This window comes from Atractosteus spatula, chromosome 11 (assembly GCF_055471065.1).
Source record: "Atractosteus spatula isolate fAtrSpa1 chromosome 11, fAtrSpa1.hap1, whole genome shotgun sequence".
Taxonomy (NCBI): Eukaryota; Metazoa; Chordata; class Actinopteri; order Semionotiformes; family Lepisosteidae; genus Atractosteus; species Atractosteus spatula.
Genome location: NC_142716.1, coordinates 31,086,885 through 31,103,203, shown reverse-complemented (window position 1 = coordinate 31,103,203; position 16,319 = coordinate 31,086,885). Strand labels below are relative to the sequence as shown.

The window sequence follows — 16,319 nt, the reverse complement described above, 5'->3', positions numbered from 1 at the left end:
CAATTGTGATCTGCAACCCCTAAAATATGTTTCTGCAACCCCTAAAATATGTTTCTGCAACCCCTAAAACCCCAAACGGGTTTCTGAATGTGCTTTTGAATAGCAAATTGTAAATGTGATATATAGTACTAATTTAAGGGATAAAAACAAACACAATAGTCCCTGTGATGCTTTCAGATAAGTTTTAAAATTCCCTCTGAACTGCTATGTAGAAATGGAACATTGTTTTTAAATCTTACTTAATAAGTTGCTTTCCACAAGTGTGCAAAACTCTGCTATCCAATTAATATTTTGTGTATTGTAACTATAGATACCTTAAAGCACCATATAGAAAGTCTTCATTCAATTCACGTGAGTGGTGTTTTTAAATGTTCATGTATTCATGTATGAAGTCCCCTGTTACCCTAAAAAGTCACATGGTTGAGCTAGAAATTTCATGTATAAAATGCAAGAGAGCACTGTATGGGATATTTGACCTTCACATACAGTATAAGAAGTAGTTCTCTGAAGTTTTTCTTGGTAACTTAAATGACATTTTAAAATAAACATTTTTAATGGTATATACTATTTACAAAGGTTAATTTGATAATACTATATCACAAGCCATATACAGTTTCACAACACACCTTTAAAATTTATATTTTAACCAATCATTAACCTTTCAACTGTTGAGCCCTTGTTGTTTCCTAGTAAACTGCATGCAAAAAAAGACCTCATTCACTGAAATGGAAAACAAAACTTGCAATTATTCATTTCAACTTATACATCAAATCAATAATTAATTTGGCACATCGTCACAATTGAAACTTCTGAAGTTTATATTTATTTAAAAAAAACTGCTTATCCTTAAACCCTCTAATCTATTTAAAGCAGTAAAACTTCTACAGACTTGCCATACAGGGCCTTACACCTTACAGGTGTGGTACAAAAGAGCAGAAACAAAAAAATATCACTGCACAAGAAAACGGTTTTATAATTTATTATCATAAATTAAAAACCTGATATACAGAAAAATGAATATATTAATCCAACAAACATGAATGTAAAAATTAACTATACAGTACTAAAGACACATAATCAAGACCTTCAAATGGGTTAATCTTATATAAATCCATTTTGGACCCCATGGACTTAAAGCTGCCAGAAATAAAGGCATCCCATCCTGCGTACAAATCCAGGTTTTTCACTGCCAAGATGTATCGCTATTTTCCATTTTGGCACTTGCCAGTACATCCAGGTATTCACTATGGTGTAATTTAATGAGCTGCAATTGAATAAATCACAGAATATCAGTTTAATTACTCTGCTGGACCCTGATTACACCTTTCAAAAATTCACCACAGGGGTATGGTTATGAAAACATTAATACAAATAATAAAATCCTCGTGCTCAATTCAGCATTTTTATGCAGGATTTTTATTCTGCTAGATATTCATATTCTAAAAAGACGAGCGTTGCGTTTGTATCGTCCAGAATGCACTTTCACTGGGCATAATCAAGTCTGCTAAAGTGCATCTTGTATAAATTCTAAACTCAAACATAATGTTGCTTGAAAAGGTTAGTGAGCAGACCACATTCCAATGCAAGAACTCTTTTCCTCCATATTCTTTTGTAGATTTACTCAAAAACAGTTAATGTAAGCGACTGCTGTGAGTAAAACAAAGACAAAGATTAAAATCTTCAACCAAGTCGCTAAAAAGAGCTTTGAAGTGAGAAAGGGAATTTTACAAGCCAAACTGTAGAAATAAATACACTTTAAGAAATGTGAAATTATGTAAAACATCACAGGTTCAAATACAACTGAAATCTTCCTGAAACCTGTACAGTTTTTTTAAATGGCAGTCCTTGGCCAATTTACATGTACAGTGTGATCACTGCTTCTGTAAGCAAGAACAAGGAGATCATACCTTCTCGGGGCCCTGAGCTCAATGATCTCCCCAGATCGGCTCCATTATTTTAAAATACTGCAACAACAGTATTTATTACCTTCTGAAAGCCCTTCCATTTCAATTTCAAGAGTGAAAATGCAATATTAAACACAGTCCAACACTAAAAGAAATTATTAATTAACCTCAATATCAAGAATATTATTCTAAATACTGATAAGCTTTGTCAACCCAGTGGATTTCTTTAGAATCACCAATGGAACAGTAACCAGAGGAGAAACTACAGAAGACCATTCAGAATTGAGAACAGGGGGCACTTTACACAAAGGGTTGTGGGAGTATGGAACAAGTTATTCAGACATGTTGCTAAACTCAATACGTGGGTTTTGAGTTTACAGCTTCTATTTCCCAATAGGGCTAGATGGGCCAAATGGCCTCCTCTCTTCAGCAACAATATATGTTATGATTCTTGAAGAATGCCAAATACTACTGCTTAGTACAGCTTGGTTTCAAACAACTAGAATCTTTATCACTCAAAAGCATTTAGGCTCAGAGTGGAAGCAGCACAGTAGTAAACAGAGGTACAGAGACGAAGTGGAGGCACTTTTGATTTGATTTTTTTTTTGCTTAAAAAGCCTCCAAATCAAACAAATCACATGCAAAGAGCCACTTTAAAAGGGTATCTTCTTAAAAATAAGTTTACCGATCTGGTTTAACTAATTGTAAGAAACACTTCAAGAACTATAGCTTGAAGTGTGGTTAGTGTTGCTTCTTTCAGCCTGAACAAGGTAGCCCTTTGATTTTATGATCCCTCGGCTTTTGACGATGACAGAATATCGCAAAACCCACTCCAGCGACCAGTCGGCTACCAGGAGCTCCTTCACGCTTTCCTGCACAGCTGCTTGGAAGCTTGTGGCAGAAATGAGCTCTAAGGGGAACAAGGTACAAAAAGGAATTTGAATGCAGATTCAGTCAAGTTTACATATTTGCAAACATATGTCGGTACATATGTACCGGGTGTCGGTACATCAGGCAAAGGATGATCTTTACCCAACTGCGCAAAGTATTCGTATCTTATAAAGTGTAATTCACCTCCAAAAATTTGACATGGAACATGCCCAAACGTACAGTGCCTTCAGAAAATATTCACCCAAACCCCTCCCCCCCACTTTTGAAAATGTTCCGATCACAATTTTTAATTTGCTAAACTTTTGCAGGAATTACATTGGGTATTCTGTATCAGCTATGCATATTTGGATTTAGAAATTTTCACTCATTCTTCCTAGAGATTTACTCAAGCTCTGTTAAACTGGATGGGCACTTCTCACCTTTGGGGTCATTGTGAGTGAGTAGCTGGATGTCACACTCCTTTGCGAACGCGGTCAGGTCTGGAGGCATCACACAGCAAGAGGCCAAGTTCACCTGATTGCTGCTGGGCTTTACCTAAAGAAGGAAAAAAGTGCATCACTCCACCTCAATAAGAGTGCATTTAAAAGTATGGCAATAAGCTTGAGGTCTTTACATGTCACCTCTCCAAAAACTAAAATACCTTTATTTCATACAAGGTCTAAAGTAGCCCCCTGGATTGATCTATACCATTTAAGGGTTTATATACTTGGATCAAATTTCCTCTGAATCACTTCTGTAGTTCCTTTTAACCCATATATGAGAATCCTCCAAGATCAGGAAGCTCATTTCTAAGTCAATAATATCCTTTGTGTGGTACGGAGACCAAAATGCAGCACCATATTGTTCATTCAAAAGACAGCTCTCATGTCCAACCTCATGTAGACAACATCACCATCTTAGCCCACCCACATCAGCAGCTGTAATCATCCATGTGCAGTTTACTTTACAGTTACTAGCTCACGTGAAGTTTAGACTTGGATTCCTTTATCACAAATTTCATTTTACACACTGCTCTATATACCAAATTGAAGGTCTACAACCCCATTTTCAGAATATGGTGATGCCGTTTCCTCAAAACTGTTCTGTAAGAAACCTGGTATTATGGCCTGAATTGTAAATGTAAAATTCAGGCATCCCCCCCCCCCCATCACACCCACTATTATGAACTCAAATCATCATGATTGCTCTTCCTGCATACCACACAAACTATTTCACTGGGTTAATTTAACTTCCATATCTTTAATTAGGAAAACACCTCCCTATCTTCATAATGTACAGTACTGCAATTCCCTACACTATCTACAAATTAAAGATGTAGTTCTTTTTTCAAATTGAATCTATCAAGAGCACCTACCAATCTTTGGCACAATTATTTTCAGTTTCAGTTTACCACTGCTAAATCCTGGAACAATCTGCAGAGTGAGTTGAAACTAGTCACTTTCACAGCTGAAGCTCATTTCAGTTGCATGATTAAATTGCCATGTCCTGTTAGGAGATGACCAATTAATACAATGTAATGAACCTTTATCACTATTATGCCTTCTGTTCAATAATGGAGTGTGATCTTTAGATCTTTAGACTTTGACAAAAGAGAAATCATTCTCAAATGACTTATCTTGTTAAAGATCTATTATTGTTTTTTATGTGACTTTAAATCATGAATAGTTTACTTGCAGATGAAGTAAATGTTCAGGGAAGGTGATCAGCAAACAGACTGAGGCTATGTTCTGGGCTTGTAAAGTCATTAACTTTGCATACCCTCATTTATATCCATCTATGAAGTGTGTACATTTATTATGTAGGCAACAATCTGTGATTTGTGAAGGACATTTTCTTTAAAAGGCGCTATATAAAAATATTGATTAACCAACTAAAATTAGTTGATTCACTAAGTTTATGGTGCAGTCTGATATTTTTCAACCCAACCACTATTTTTAAAACAATCAACTGAAGAAGATTTAAAAGAACCCTGAAAGGAAAGGACTGAAAAGGTATTCAAAATATCAGGCTTTGACAGTTCCAGCAATTTCAGAAATTAAGAGCAACATGCTCATGTAAGCTGGATCAAGCACTGGATCCATATACACCACAATTCATTATACACATGGGAAGTTAGAAATTAAATATCTTAAAGAATTCTATGGATACTTCCAAATTAGGCACTATGCAAATAGTTGGGTAAAACAACCAAATACAGAGCAAGGTAAAAAATTGCTTGATTGTTTTATAGCTTCTTATTAGCAATGAAATCAGAAGAAAACTATAATAACACTGAAAATATTAACAAAAGATTCAATGGAATATATTAAAATAAAGTGGGAAAAGGAAAATGATAAAAATTCTGCAAAACGGTGGAAGAGCATATGCAGATTTCAACAAAGCTCTACCAGTTTTTCAGTTGGAAGAACCTGACTCGTCTTTTATCACTCCTAAAATTCAAACAAACAAAAAGGAAGCAGTTCACAATATTGGAGTCTATGAGGAAAGCAAGTAGCAACTAATTTACACATTATTTTTGGGCATGACCCTGAATATAACTATATTGGAAATCCATACATTATGCCCGTAATAACATCGTAAACCTAGACATACCATTTGAATTATGTTATATATTTGAGTAATGTTACTTTTGACTACTTGGGAATTCCAAGTAGCTAGAAATTCTTTCAGCTGTAAATCTGTAAATCTTTTCCTTGTTAAACAAAAAGTTCAAAAAAATTTGGCTCATAATAGCTGAAGTGGGTGAGGCTTATGGCCTTGTTATAACATTGCAGTCATTACCTGTGCCCATGTGTACAGCTGCTCAAGAAGAGCTTTGTCCAAGTCAGAGGTGCCAATGGCAGCGATCTTCTGGCTCTGGACTAACCTCTCCAGTTCCTCCCAGAGAGGCTGCAGGTGTTCCAGGGACAGGCTGTCTCCCTCCAGGAGTGGAGGTGGGGCAATGATCACAGAGTCCAGCTGGGCCACCCCCAGGGCTGAGCAGGCTGCCAACATGCAATAAAAACTCAAAGCTCTTCTTCGGCACTTTTTGCAAGTCAATGGTTGCCAATGCTGGTCCTTGTGGACAATATCCTGCTGGTTTTCATTCCAGCCAAGCTTATTTACCTAACTGAATCTGTTAACATGGAATGGAACAATGTGTCTCATTTTTCTTCGCCTTTCAGCATGGACTAACCCCTTACCTGTCCCTAAACCTGTTCCTAAAATCATATTACATCAATTGGGTAACAGTACTTAGCTGGAAAAAAACAACACATATGCAGGTCTCCAGGACCATGATTACCTGTTATAGGTGACTGTACAACACCTTAAATCAGAGGTACATAAACTTGGTAATTCTTGCAGGTTTCCTTCCAACTGTTAATGACCGAAGCCAGCCAGTTAGGAGCTTAAACTGGACCAGTTTAACAGGTGCTCATGGTTCTTTAGATGCTGCTGCTTTAAAGAGACCTAGAAAACCTGCAGACACACTGGCCCTTGAGAACTATGACTGGCCAGTTTTATATCCAAAGCAGCACGTAAATAAACATTTTCTAGTTTTACAATTACATTAATGAATGAAGATTAAGTAACAGAGTTTTAACTGAAAGAAACATCAGATCACATTCTGAGGTCTTTAATGGAGCAGACATCAAAGAATGCCAATGTGGACAACTGATGGGGTCAGTATTCGAGAATTATTATAAACTCACTACGGTATTATATGTAATACTATTTATTAAGAGTTTGAACATATTTTAACTTAGACTTAGGTTAGACATGTTCTTTCATGCTGCACTTACCCATTTCTACTGCATCCCTGATGCAGGAACAGTTTGACCCACTGAGAAAAAGCTTCACTGCAAGTAAGGACATATTGAAGAGATCAGACTAACAAGTTTCCAGAAAGTAGAAAATTAAACACTCCAACCATCTAAAATTAAGTGTAGAACATTAACACACTGAACATTCAAAATACAACACTGATGCAGATGTGAATTAATGATTTACCATTTCAACAAACTATGTGCAAGAATAAACAAACATTATATAGTAAAGTAGTTCAGGTTGGTAGCTGCATCAGCCTGCGTAGGCTGCAAAGGAACAAGTAATAGGTTTATTCCATGCTGAAAAGAGAAGAAAGAAAGCACAACGGTTCCACAGCCGAAATAGTGTTTTCTTTCTTCTCTTTTCAGAATGTAATCAACCTATTACTTGTTCCTTATATAGTAAAGAATGTGCAAATGAATGTACTTTTACTGAAATGTTACTCTAGGATTCCTTTGTAAACTATGCGGTTTATTAAAAGGAACTCTTATAAACTATTTTTTTTAAATTGAAGCATGATTTTCTATTACAATGCAAGACATAAGTTCCTGAGGAAATATAAAAAGGGGTAACAAAAATTACCCTTAGAGCAAACAGTTTCTATACCATCACAGAATCAACCAGTGCCATGCTAAAACATAACCTTTGGTCTTGGCATGATACAAATAGCCATTTCTTTGCTCCATTTTGAAAAATATTCCAAGGCTCCTAAAATCCACATGGTTCTCCGTTACCTTGTTTTAACTGAGCTCTTAATGACTTTAGTCAAAATTAAAACAGGTTCTTAGCCTTGAACTACGAAGGCATTTTACCTGAAACCTTCAGTTCCTCCCTTTCTTCAGGAGTGATAGCCTCTGTCGTTTGGGTCAATGTACAGTTCAGCGTGTCAGGCAATTCCTAAGAAAAAATACAAATGAGACCATTTTAATTTACAAAAACTACTGAGCTGGCTTTGGGACTCACCATTGTCTACAAATTTGGAATACAGGACTATGGAAAATTTGTGTTGTTTTGTTGGGGAAAAAAAGCTCTATAATTCCACCTTTCCATTATCTAATTGGTTTATGCAGTACGGGTTGTGGGGGAGCAGAAGCCTATTCCGGCAAGCAAAGGCATAAATCAGGATACGTCCTAGTCAGGACTCCACTGCAGAGCTCTATAGTTGCTGATATTAAATTATGAAATCTGCAACAATCTCTTTAAAAAGTGTCAAACTGCACCTAATGCCCTGAACGTGATTAGCAGACATTATTTTGGGGAGCAGAAAATCCTGGATTAATATAACTTAATATATCTAAACTTTCCAGAGCATGAATTCTTTAATACAGCCATTTCCTGTGCCTAGTTTGTTACTAGCATGTTTTGGGAAAATAGAGGCAAGGCAGGACTACACACTGGAAAGCCAGTCCATTGTACATTTATTCACATCTGGGTGCAATTTAGGGACAGCAAGTCTTTGAACTGTGGGAGCCCACAAAGGAAACAGGAGTGCCCACATGAATACAAGGAGGACATCCCACTCTAGAATTGAACCCTGGAACTGCATCATGCACTGTGCTGCCTTGTCCACCCCAACCACTACAGACTAAAAAGCTTCCTACAGCACAAATTCACTAAACACTGCTGCTATATTCATGTGCAACAACCGGGGCTGTGAGTAAATTCCTTCACTGGCCTTCTATCTTGTAACAAAAGCCTCTACAGAAGAAGGGATTTCCTTTCATTTATAAACTTCACAGAAGATAACTTCTGATCACCAAATACAAAAGTGAAATGATAAAAACAGTAGCTTTTCCAAAATCTGCTTTAGTAGCAAGGTCAGTTAGTAGCTAAGCCCATCTTTGTCTGTCAGCTCTGATGGCATTTGGCAGCGTTTCATGCTTAACTTGCTGAAGAATTCATACCTCAAAAAAATTGCTTTGCATCCCAAACAAACCTAAGAAAAAACCCTGCTGTTCTCAGCTTTTTTTTTGTCCATGAGGGAAACTTTACAATGTCCCTTAATCCTAACAGTCTTCCTCCTAATCACAGCCCAGGTGGGGATATGAAGTTTTGAAATTAACTTCCATTCAACTTGTGTGAGAAATAAACACAGAAGCAAAAAAGTTTTTTTTTTTACAAAAAAGTTAAGACTACTAAATCTGTATTAAAAATGGCAATATTGTAAAAAGCACAAAATTCCAAAAATGTTAAATTTCAAATACTCTACTGATGGATGTTTAACATACAAGGACATTATTTTACAGACAGGAAAGAAGGACTACAATTTTATCTAATTTTTCCAGCATGTCCATTTGTTTTTCAGAGCTTTCTGGATAACAGTCTTATTACAGGATTTCATCAGAATGACACTCTAATGAGCTTTCACTTTGTGTTTGTAAGACCACTACACACTGACTGAGCCTATAAAAACAGATTTGGTGACCTCAGCAAAACTCAGGCAATGGCTTAAAACTAGTCTCAAACGCCACTGCGGGATAGTAACCTTTTCAGTCTTCAGTGTGAAATGTAATGTCAATACAGATGTAAAGTAAAGCCAAAAAAAAGTCAACTAAGGTATACTGCAACTCCTGGGGTATATAAACACTGCACTGCATACCTCATATGTTTTGAGGTATGTAACAGAGAGGGAGGAAAACAAAATCAACCTAAAATTAATCAATGACAACAACACATTATAAATCTTCAAATTAATTTACCCTACTTTCACAGAGATGTAAACCAGTTCTAAGCACCCTTCCAGAAACAGACTTACAAATAATCAGATGCCTGACAGTCTCTTAAGCAGGACTAAGAATGTACCAAAAATAAAGAATTTCTAAAAATGAAGAACTTCAACATGCAAAATTTCACTCTTAGGAGTCAGATAGTAATCTGCTGTCAAGGACAGAGTTCTCATTGAGCTATAACTAATAGGCAACACACTACGTCTACTCTGAATGCCACTGCTTATTTACAAATAAAAGTGCTGGGGGCAGTGAATAAAACATCCATACTGGTATTTGAAACAAAATACCCTTGGGGACATACCATTTCAGAAGTCATATAAAACGATTTAGCTCATGTGAGATTATGAGCTCCCAATAAGGGAAACCATAAGTGTGAAACTTCACAGCAGACAACTGTTTCAGACTCACCCTTTCAAGACTGTAGTAATCTGGTAAACTGCTGATGCTTCTCAGCACTGATATTCCATATCAATTATTACTCACTCGAAAGTGAATTTTCTAATGGAACTGTTGCTGCCTGAATCAGTCAGTGGGGTGGATTAAAACCTTTTTAGCATTGAAGGACACAAGCAACTTCATTTTTCTCAAATCTAAGGATTGTTAATTTAAATGAGAACAAGTAAAGGTTTATTCCATGCTGAAAAGAGAAGAAAAGAAACACGATGTTTCGGCTGTGGAGCCTTCTTCGTGTAGGAAAACCCTCTCTCTCACACCCGAAGAAGGCTCTACAGCCGAGACGTTGTGTTTCCTTTCTTCTCTTTTTCAGTATGGAATAAATATTTACTTGTTCCTTTGCAGCCTACGCATGCTGACACAGCTACCTGCTTGCACTCAAAGTCAATGAAACAATCTCCGATGTTCAAATAGAAAACAGTTATAGAATATCTCAGGCTGCATGACTTTTCTGCATCACAGATGTTCTTCTTTGCTTTTCTATTGTTATCAATAATTTATATTTATGTAATATTTATGCATTTTATACAATTGTCTTTGCGGATATAACATGCAATGCTCTGGATGAATATAGTGGATTCTTTTGTAATACGTGTTAAGCTAGTGTTGGATGTATGACCACAGTCTTGCATCTGGATTTCTGGTACCGAGCATCTCAACACAGAAAGGAGATCAGAGAAATCAAATTTAATGCAGCAGTCAAATCATTTCATACCACTGGTCTGAGTGCAGTCCTTTTCCTAAGTCTGATTGATTATACGGTAGTCAATACTGCTTATTTCCGACCCTGGGTAGTTCATAATTAAACTATGTTAAAGTTCCAGCAATTAAAAAAACAGTCTTTTAACAAAAACAGCCATATGTCCCATTGTCTAAAAAAAAATGAGGCTAGCAATATAAAAAAATCTCAATGATTAAAAATAAATCCCAGCATTTCTATACTCTTATTCCAAAGGATCCTAAATCAGTTTACATACAGCACGGGGCCTACTTCATTTACCACTGAAGTGCATTAAGATCTCATTTTGATTCGACAACCAACTGTAAATTTCAGCCATGTTAATTCAATCCTGGGCAAAAGCAAAAGTTCTAAGAACATACAACTATTTTCCTTAAAGGCACTCAGACACATAGAGAAGTACCATTGTGCTTACAAGAGGTAAATACACTTGGAGATCACCTAAACAACATGAACGTTTCGCACGACAGTGGGATAATCTACACAGTACAACAATAATAGTAAATATTTCCCTTGTTCACTTCTAAGAGAATTAGGTCCTTAGCAAAACTGGATAAAGCCTGAAGCAAAGCAGCCTTAAGGCCAGGTCAGTGAACGAACATTTTGACTATTTCATTTGTAATACTGTATTCTAAATGAGGTAGAGGGGCCCATATAGTACTTTGCACACAATGCATAAGTCATAAAAAGTTTGTTTCTTTATGTCATGTGAGCTGTTCTGTTCTTGCAAGTCTTGTCATTTGCTTATTTCAGCACCAAAAAAAGCAACTCCGCTGAATTCATAGAATACCATGAAACTGAAAATAAGGGACTGATTTAGACTTAACTAAAGAAAAATGGTTTTTACTTAAGGCACTTTATGAAACAGTTTAAATCTGATCACTTCCTGGAGAATATATAATGGAAAATCAGCTTTTCTTCTATTACATTTTTAATAACTTTAAAATGAGATAACTACGCATTTGTTACATAATTTATGTCTCCAAGCAGTGATCTTAAACATTTAAAGCCAAAATCAGCACTTTTGAAAAACAACATTTTCAGCCTCTTAACACAGATATAATCGATAATGGATATAATCGTGTAAGGAGGCTGAGGTAACAATGTAGCTGCCCTCATTTTATTTCTAGATTTAGATCTCTTCAGTTTCTATGTGAATTTCCCCAACTGCCCATCTCCCCTTAAACGGTAAGTAGTAGCAATGGAGTCATCGATAGATCCTAATTTAGAGACAAGCATTCATCATGGCCCTTCATATTTAGATTGCTTTATTAGCTTTAAGTCTACTGATTTTCATCATTGCATCCCACACACATTTGCAGGTCTCCTTTTACCTGGCAAATACAACCTTCCAGCCACACAAAAAAAGAGCTAAACTATTAAAATGAAAGCCTAAAATGCAAGTAAAACAGGCTTAGGGTGAGCAAACAACATCACCTGTAAATTCTGCCTGAGAGGGAAAAATAGCTCAGAATTAGCAGAGCTTTAGAGTTTTTACCTGGGAGATAAAATGGGCTTCTTCTACATTTAATGATTTAGGGATGAACACCAGGTGCTTAAAAATAAATAAAGCTTTTTGATTGGTTTATATTGCAGTAAAAAAATGCCCAAACATAAAGATATTCAGAAATTCTTTATTTTGACAATATATCGTTTGTTGCTGCGTGTGTACCATTTAACGTTTTATTAAAATGACAGGTACTTGACTCATGGAAATAAAATTCCTATTATATTGTGACTTGAGCCATTTCACCTTCTACACTGGCTACAGCCCTGCACAAACTTCAGTGAAAAAACGAGTGAATAAGTTCTTAATATTATTTTAATGCAGCCTTAAGGTACAGTATGAAGTATGAAATCTCTCACATGTTACAATGGCTCGGAAGAGAACCGTAAAGTTCTGTAAAGCCTGGAATAGCTCATACTGATACAGTGTGAGACAGGAGCCTTACTATATCCACCTACATTGATGCCTGCTGTAAGACTCGGCACACAGGCCACCACAGAAAACGAGCAGCCTCACCTTGTCCAGAGCAGAGGGAATTTTAGAAGACCACTCACTCAGGGTGGCTGTAATGCAGTCCTGGAGCTGAAAGAGAGGGAGAAAGATAGCGTTGTGCATCAACATCCAAGACAGCTGCCAAGAGACAGGGCAGAGTCCTGTCTACTAAGAAGTCACCATCTTATTTTAAAAAATATATATTTTCACAAAAGGACATATCTCATCATCAACAAATCAGCATCTTTTACATTTAAAAAAAAACATTTTATTTGATGTGAATCCCAACTGGCTACTTTCTGTCTTAAGAATTTGTTTTTCCCAAAATAAGAGCTATTTCTATGCATTAATTACACAATCTCTGCCAAAAGCATAGGTGTATTTTATTGATGTTTCTTTTTATAGTTTGGATTTTGCATCGAATGTAAATAGCCTTGGACAATGACGTCAGCTAAACGAATATTAAATTAGTAACCAGAATCACTGATGAGGAGAAAGTGCATGTCATCTAATTAATCGGGTCATTTAAATCGCTTACCAAGTGATTTTTTTTTTACTCTTCGCCGTCTTTTAATTACAGTAGTGCAATAATAATGTATATATCCAGAGCGTTATACTACCTAAGAGAGAAACCTCCTGATCACTTTGGGTGTTATTTTATTCTCATTACATACTGTATCGAGTCTTATTTTAATCGGGTTGCTCACAACATGCGCATATTACCATCTTATATTTTCATATTGATATCATGTTATTAAAGAGCCCAAAACCAGAAGAATGTATTCATTGAGTCATTAATCCCATAACAACGATATTCCAAGAACTGACGTGAACAGAACAGAAACCGAACTTTTCACAGTGGGATCTAATGATCTAAAGCAGAAAAGAGGAGCTGAGGGTGACGTTACACCAAGAACAGGTGCTACGGGTGCCGTGCGGGTGGCGAAGAAGCCGGGTTCACTTGCTGACCTCAACGCAGTGGGATTACAGTGTTTTCCCGTACCGATCACAGCCCTGTAACCCCCCTGCAACACCACGCCGCAGACCTCACTAAAAAAGGCCCATTGCCACCCTCTCTTTCCTGTCGCTTCAGACTCACTTGTCTGGCTTCCAAGCGCCTAGTTAACCTCGTCTCTTCCGCTACCTTGCTCTAACGATTAACCAACCCACCTCCTCACTTGGCGAAGAAGGACATTTCTTCTTTAGGCGGCTTCGGTTCACCAGGTTCCCTGTGTGCAGGTTCAGAGTTGTAGCATGGTTCAGCATTAATCTGGCGCTGGCGCTGTGATTTTCCATGTGTGTAACAAAGATGCGCGGCGACCACCAAACTTGAACAGCAACGGCTACAACAAACACTCCAGTTCACTCCAGACAGCAGCCTCCCACCAGAGTCTTTCACTGTAACTTTCCAATGACTCTGCAGAGAAGGTTCACTCAGTGATAAAGAGGCAAGTGGTGAGATATCGACACGCCCACTTGAATGGCGAGGCATGAAGGAAATCCCGGAGAGGAGTTTTTGTAAGGATCCGTGTAAAAAAATACTAGATCGCTGGACAAGTACAGTACCGTACACAGTAACTAAGGTAACTGTGTCACGGGGTAAAGTTGCGACAGTTGCTGAGTCATCCTGAATCTCTGCAGTAAAGGATGTTATGCTGTGTCATGTCTTTATTGCGTGTTTCTATTAACCAATTTTTATTTCAACGACATTCTGATACCAAGTTACGTAGCTTTTTTAAAATAAATAGGTTTCTAAAACAGGGGCTATTTACCTTGACAAAGTATTTTTTTAATTTCACTGTTTTAATTGTATTTAATTTGTATTAAATTGTATCGTTACTGTTCCACATGCATTAGATTTTGTATATATGTTTTTAAATTATACGTTTGCCATTTCCTCGAATTTGAATTGTGCTATTACAATACTACAGCACTGACCTGAATACTATTTATTCTAATATTGCAGCACTGTGCTGTGTTGTATTTAAACAGTACAATTACATTATAGCAGTGATCTCCTGAAATGTTTCTATTGCAATATCACACCACTATTTAAATCTATTTAAATAAGATCTATTTAAACAATATTAGTACAATATTACAACACTAACCTGTATATTTGTAATGTACAATTGCAGTAATTAATACAGCATTGACCTATACTGCATTAAATTGATATAATTGCAATTTTACAGCACCGACCTATATAGTATTCATTTCATATCACAATATTACAGCACAGACCAGTATTGTATTCAAATTGTACTTCTGCAGCATTACAACACTGATCTCTAGTTTTGATATTGTATTGTATTTTTGCTAGGCAAATGAATAATTTTGATCAGAAAAAATATTTACAGGTAACTCGTAAAATCCTCAATTATGTGTAGAAAAGAACAGCTGACAGGACTAGCCTACAAAAAGCAATTATAATCCTGTTTATGCACCTTTCATAATGTTATATTTAAAATACTGTAGCTATACCATCTATTATTGCTGTCTTTCCTCATTTTACAATATATCACAAGGTAGCAACTGCTTCTTTTTAGTTGCACAGCTACAGTATGTATAATGGAGAAAATATATTCAATTATTTTTAAAGTATAGAATAAAATTCTATTTAGTGGAGAACACTGGATAATAAAACAAAGATTTAAAGATTGTCAACTGGAAAAAAAACACTCCACCAAAAAATACCAATAAATATTAAGAAACTCTGATTATTCTTATGCAGGGTAGAGGGTTAGACCTTCTCTCAATCCAGCATGATTGTGCTCAGTAAACACCTTTATAAAAAAAATGAACAAATAGTTTACCATATTTCCCACAAGACAAACTAGACATTTCATTGAGTAAAAATGAGTGGAAACAGGTGAAATAAATACTGCATTTAATAGTATTTTCAAATTAACTTTTCTGAGTACTTAGTACATTACAGAGTGGAATGTATGCTTGTTTGCACTTGGAAAAATTGGGGAGTGCCAGGCTATTCAGTGTTTGGCTATTTAACCAGCAAATTCCAGCAATGCTAAAATTGTTTTTTTTATTTAGTAATAAAGGATTATCTTATCTATTCAAACAGTACATTCTTCTCATGCCACCCACCTTTCTCCTCTGATGACTTCCAGAAATGTGAACAGGAGACTGGGAGATTGAAATAAGAGTATAGCGTTTGCAAAGGTTTTACAAAGGCCAATGGTTATCTGTGAGGAGGTAATTTTGCTCATGTTGACTGATCTTACCATAATTATTGTATAGGAGTAATTACAAATTGCTTATTCATCTAATGAACCATGACACATAAGTTTTTAAAAGACCTCAAGAATGCTTCCTCAGTCCTAAATACACTACTTAGTTCGAACTTGTCAGTGTTACAGTTAGTCTTGAAGTAGGTTTCTTGGTTAGTTTTATGTTAGGCTTATATCAAGCCCCACCCGAGTTCAGGTTTAAAAGAACTGCAACACTATTTTTATATTTCAGGGATAGAAGCACTCAGCATTGATGAGCACATTTTAAAACAACAATAAAAGTAAAATCCAGAGAGTAACTTGTAAAACCTCCAATTTCCATCACAAAATAGATCAAATTTCCAGGTATGAGCAGCACCATAGTCTGCAATTCAGAACAAGGCATCAGAATGTTCAGTGATGTGAAGCGACCCTATTACATCGCAAAGGCTTGTGAATACACCTCTTTTAATCCAACAGAAATATTGCACTCGATTTTGAGAGGGTTTTGCTGACAAATACTACTTGGAATATTTCTGCGGTAAAATTCATGCTGCACAACCTGTATTC

At 36.3% G+C, this 16,319-nt stretch overlaps 1 protein-coding gene across 1 annotated transcript; it reads right to left on the bottom strand.

Annotated features, from left to right (window-relative positions):
• Positions 1–964: 964 nt before the first annotated feature.
• gclm (glutamate-cysteine ligase, modifier subunit) lies at positions 965–14,005 on the bottom strand. Its single transcript, XM_088927709.1, has 7 exons — positions 13,693–14,005; positions 12,547–12,612; positions 7,415–7,499; positions 6,578–6,634; positions 5,577–5,779; positions 3,215–3,329; positions 965–2,814 (listed from the first exon to the last, which is right to left on the bottom strand). The coding sequence occupies exons 1-7, from the start codon at positions 13,816–13,818 to the stop codon at positions 2,621–2,623; spliced, it is 846 nt and encodes a 281-aa protein (XP_088783835.1). The 5' UTR covers positions 13,819–14,005; the 3' UTR covers positions 965–2,620.
• Between the last annotated feature and the right edge of the window lie 2,314 nt (positions 14,006–16,319).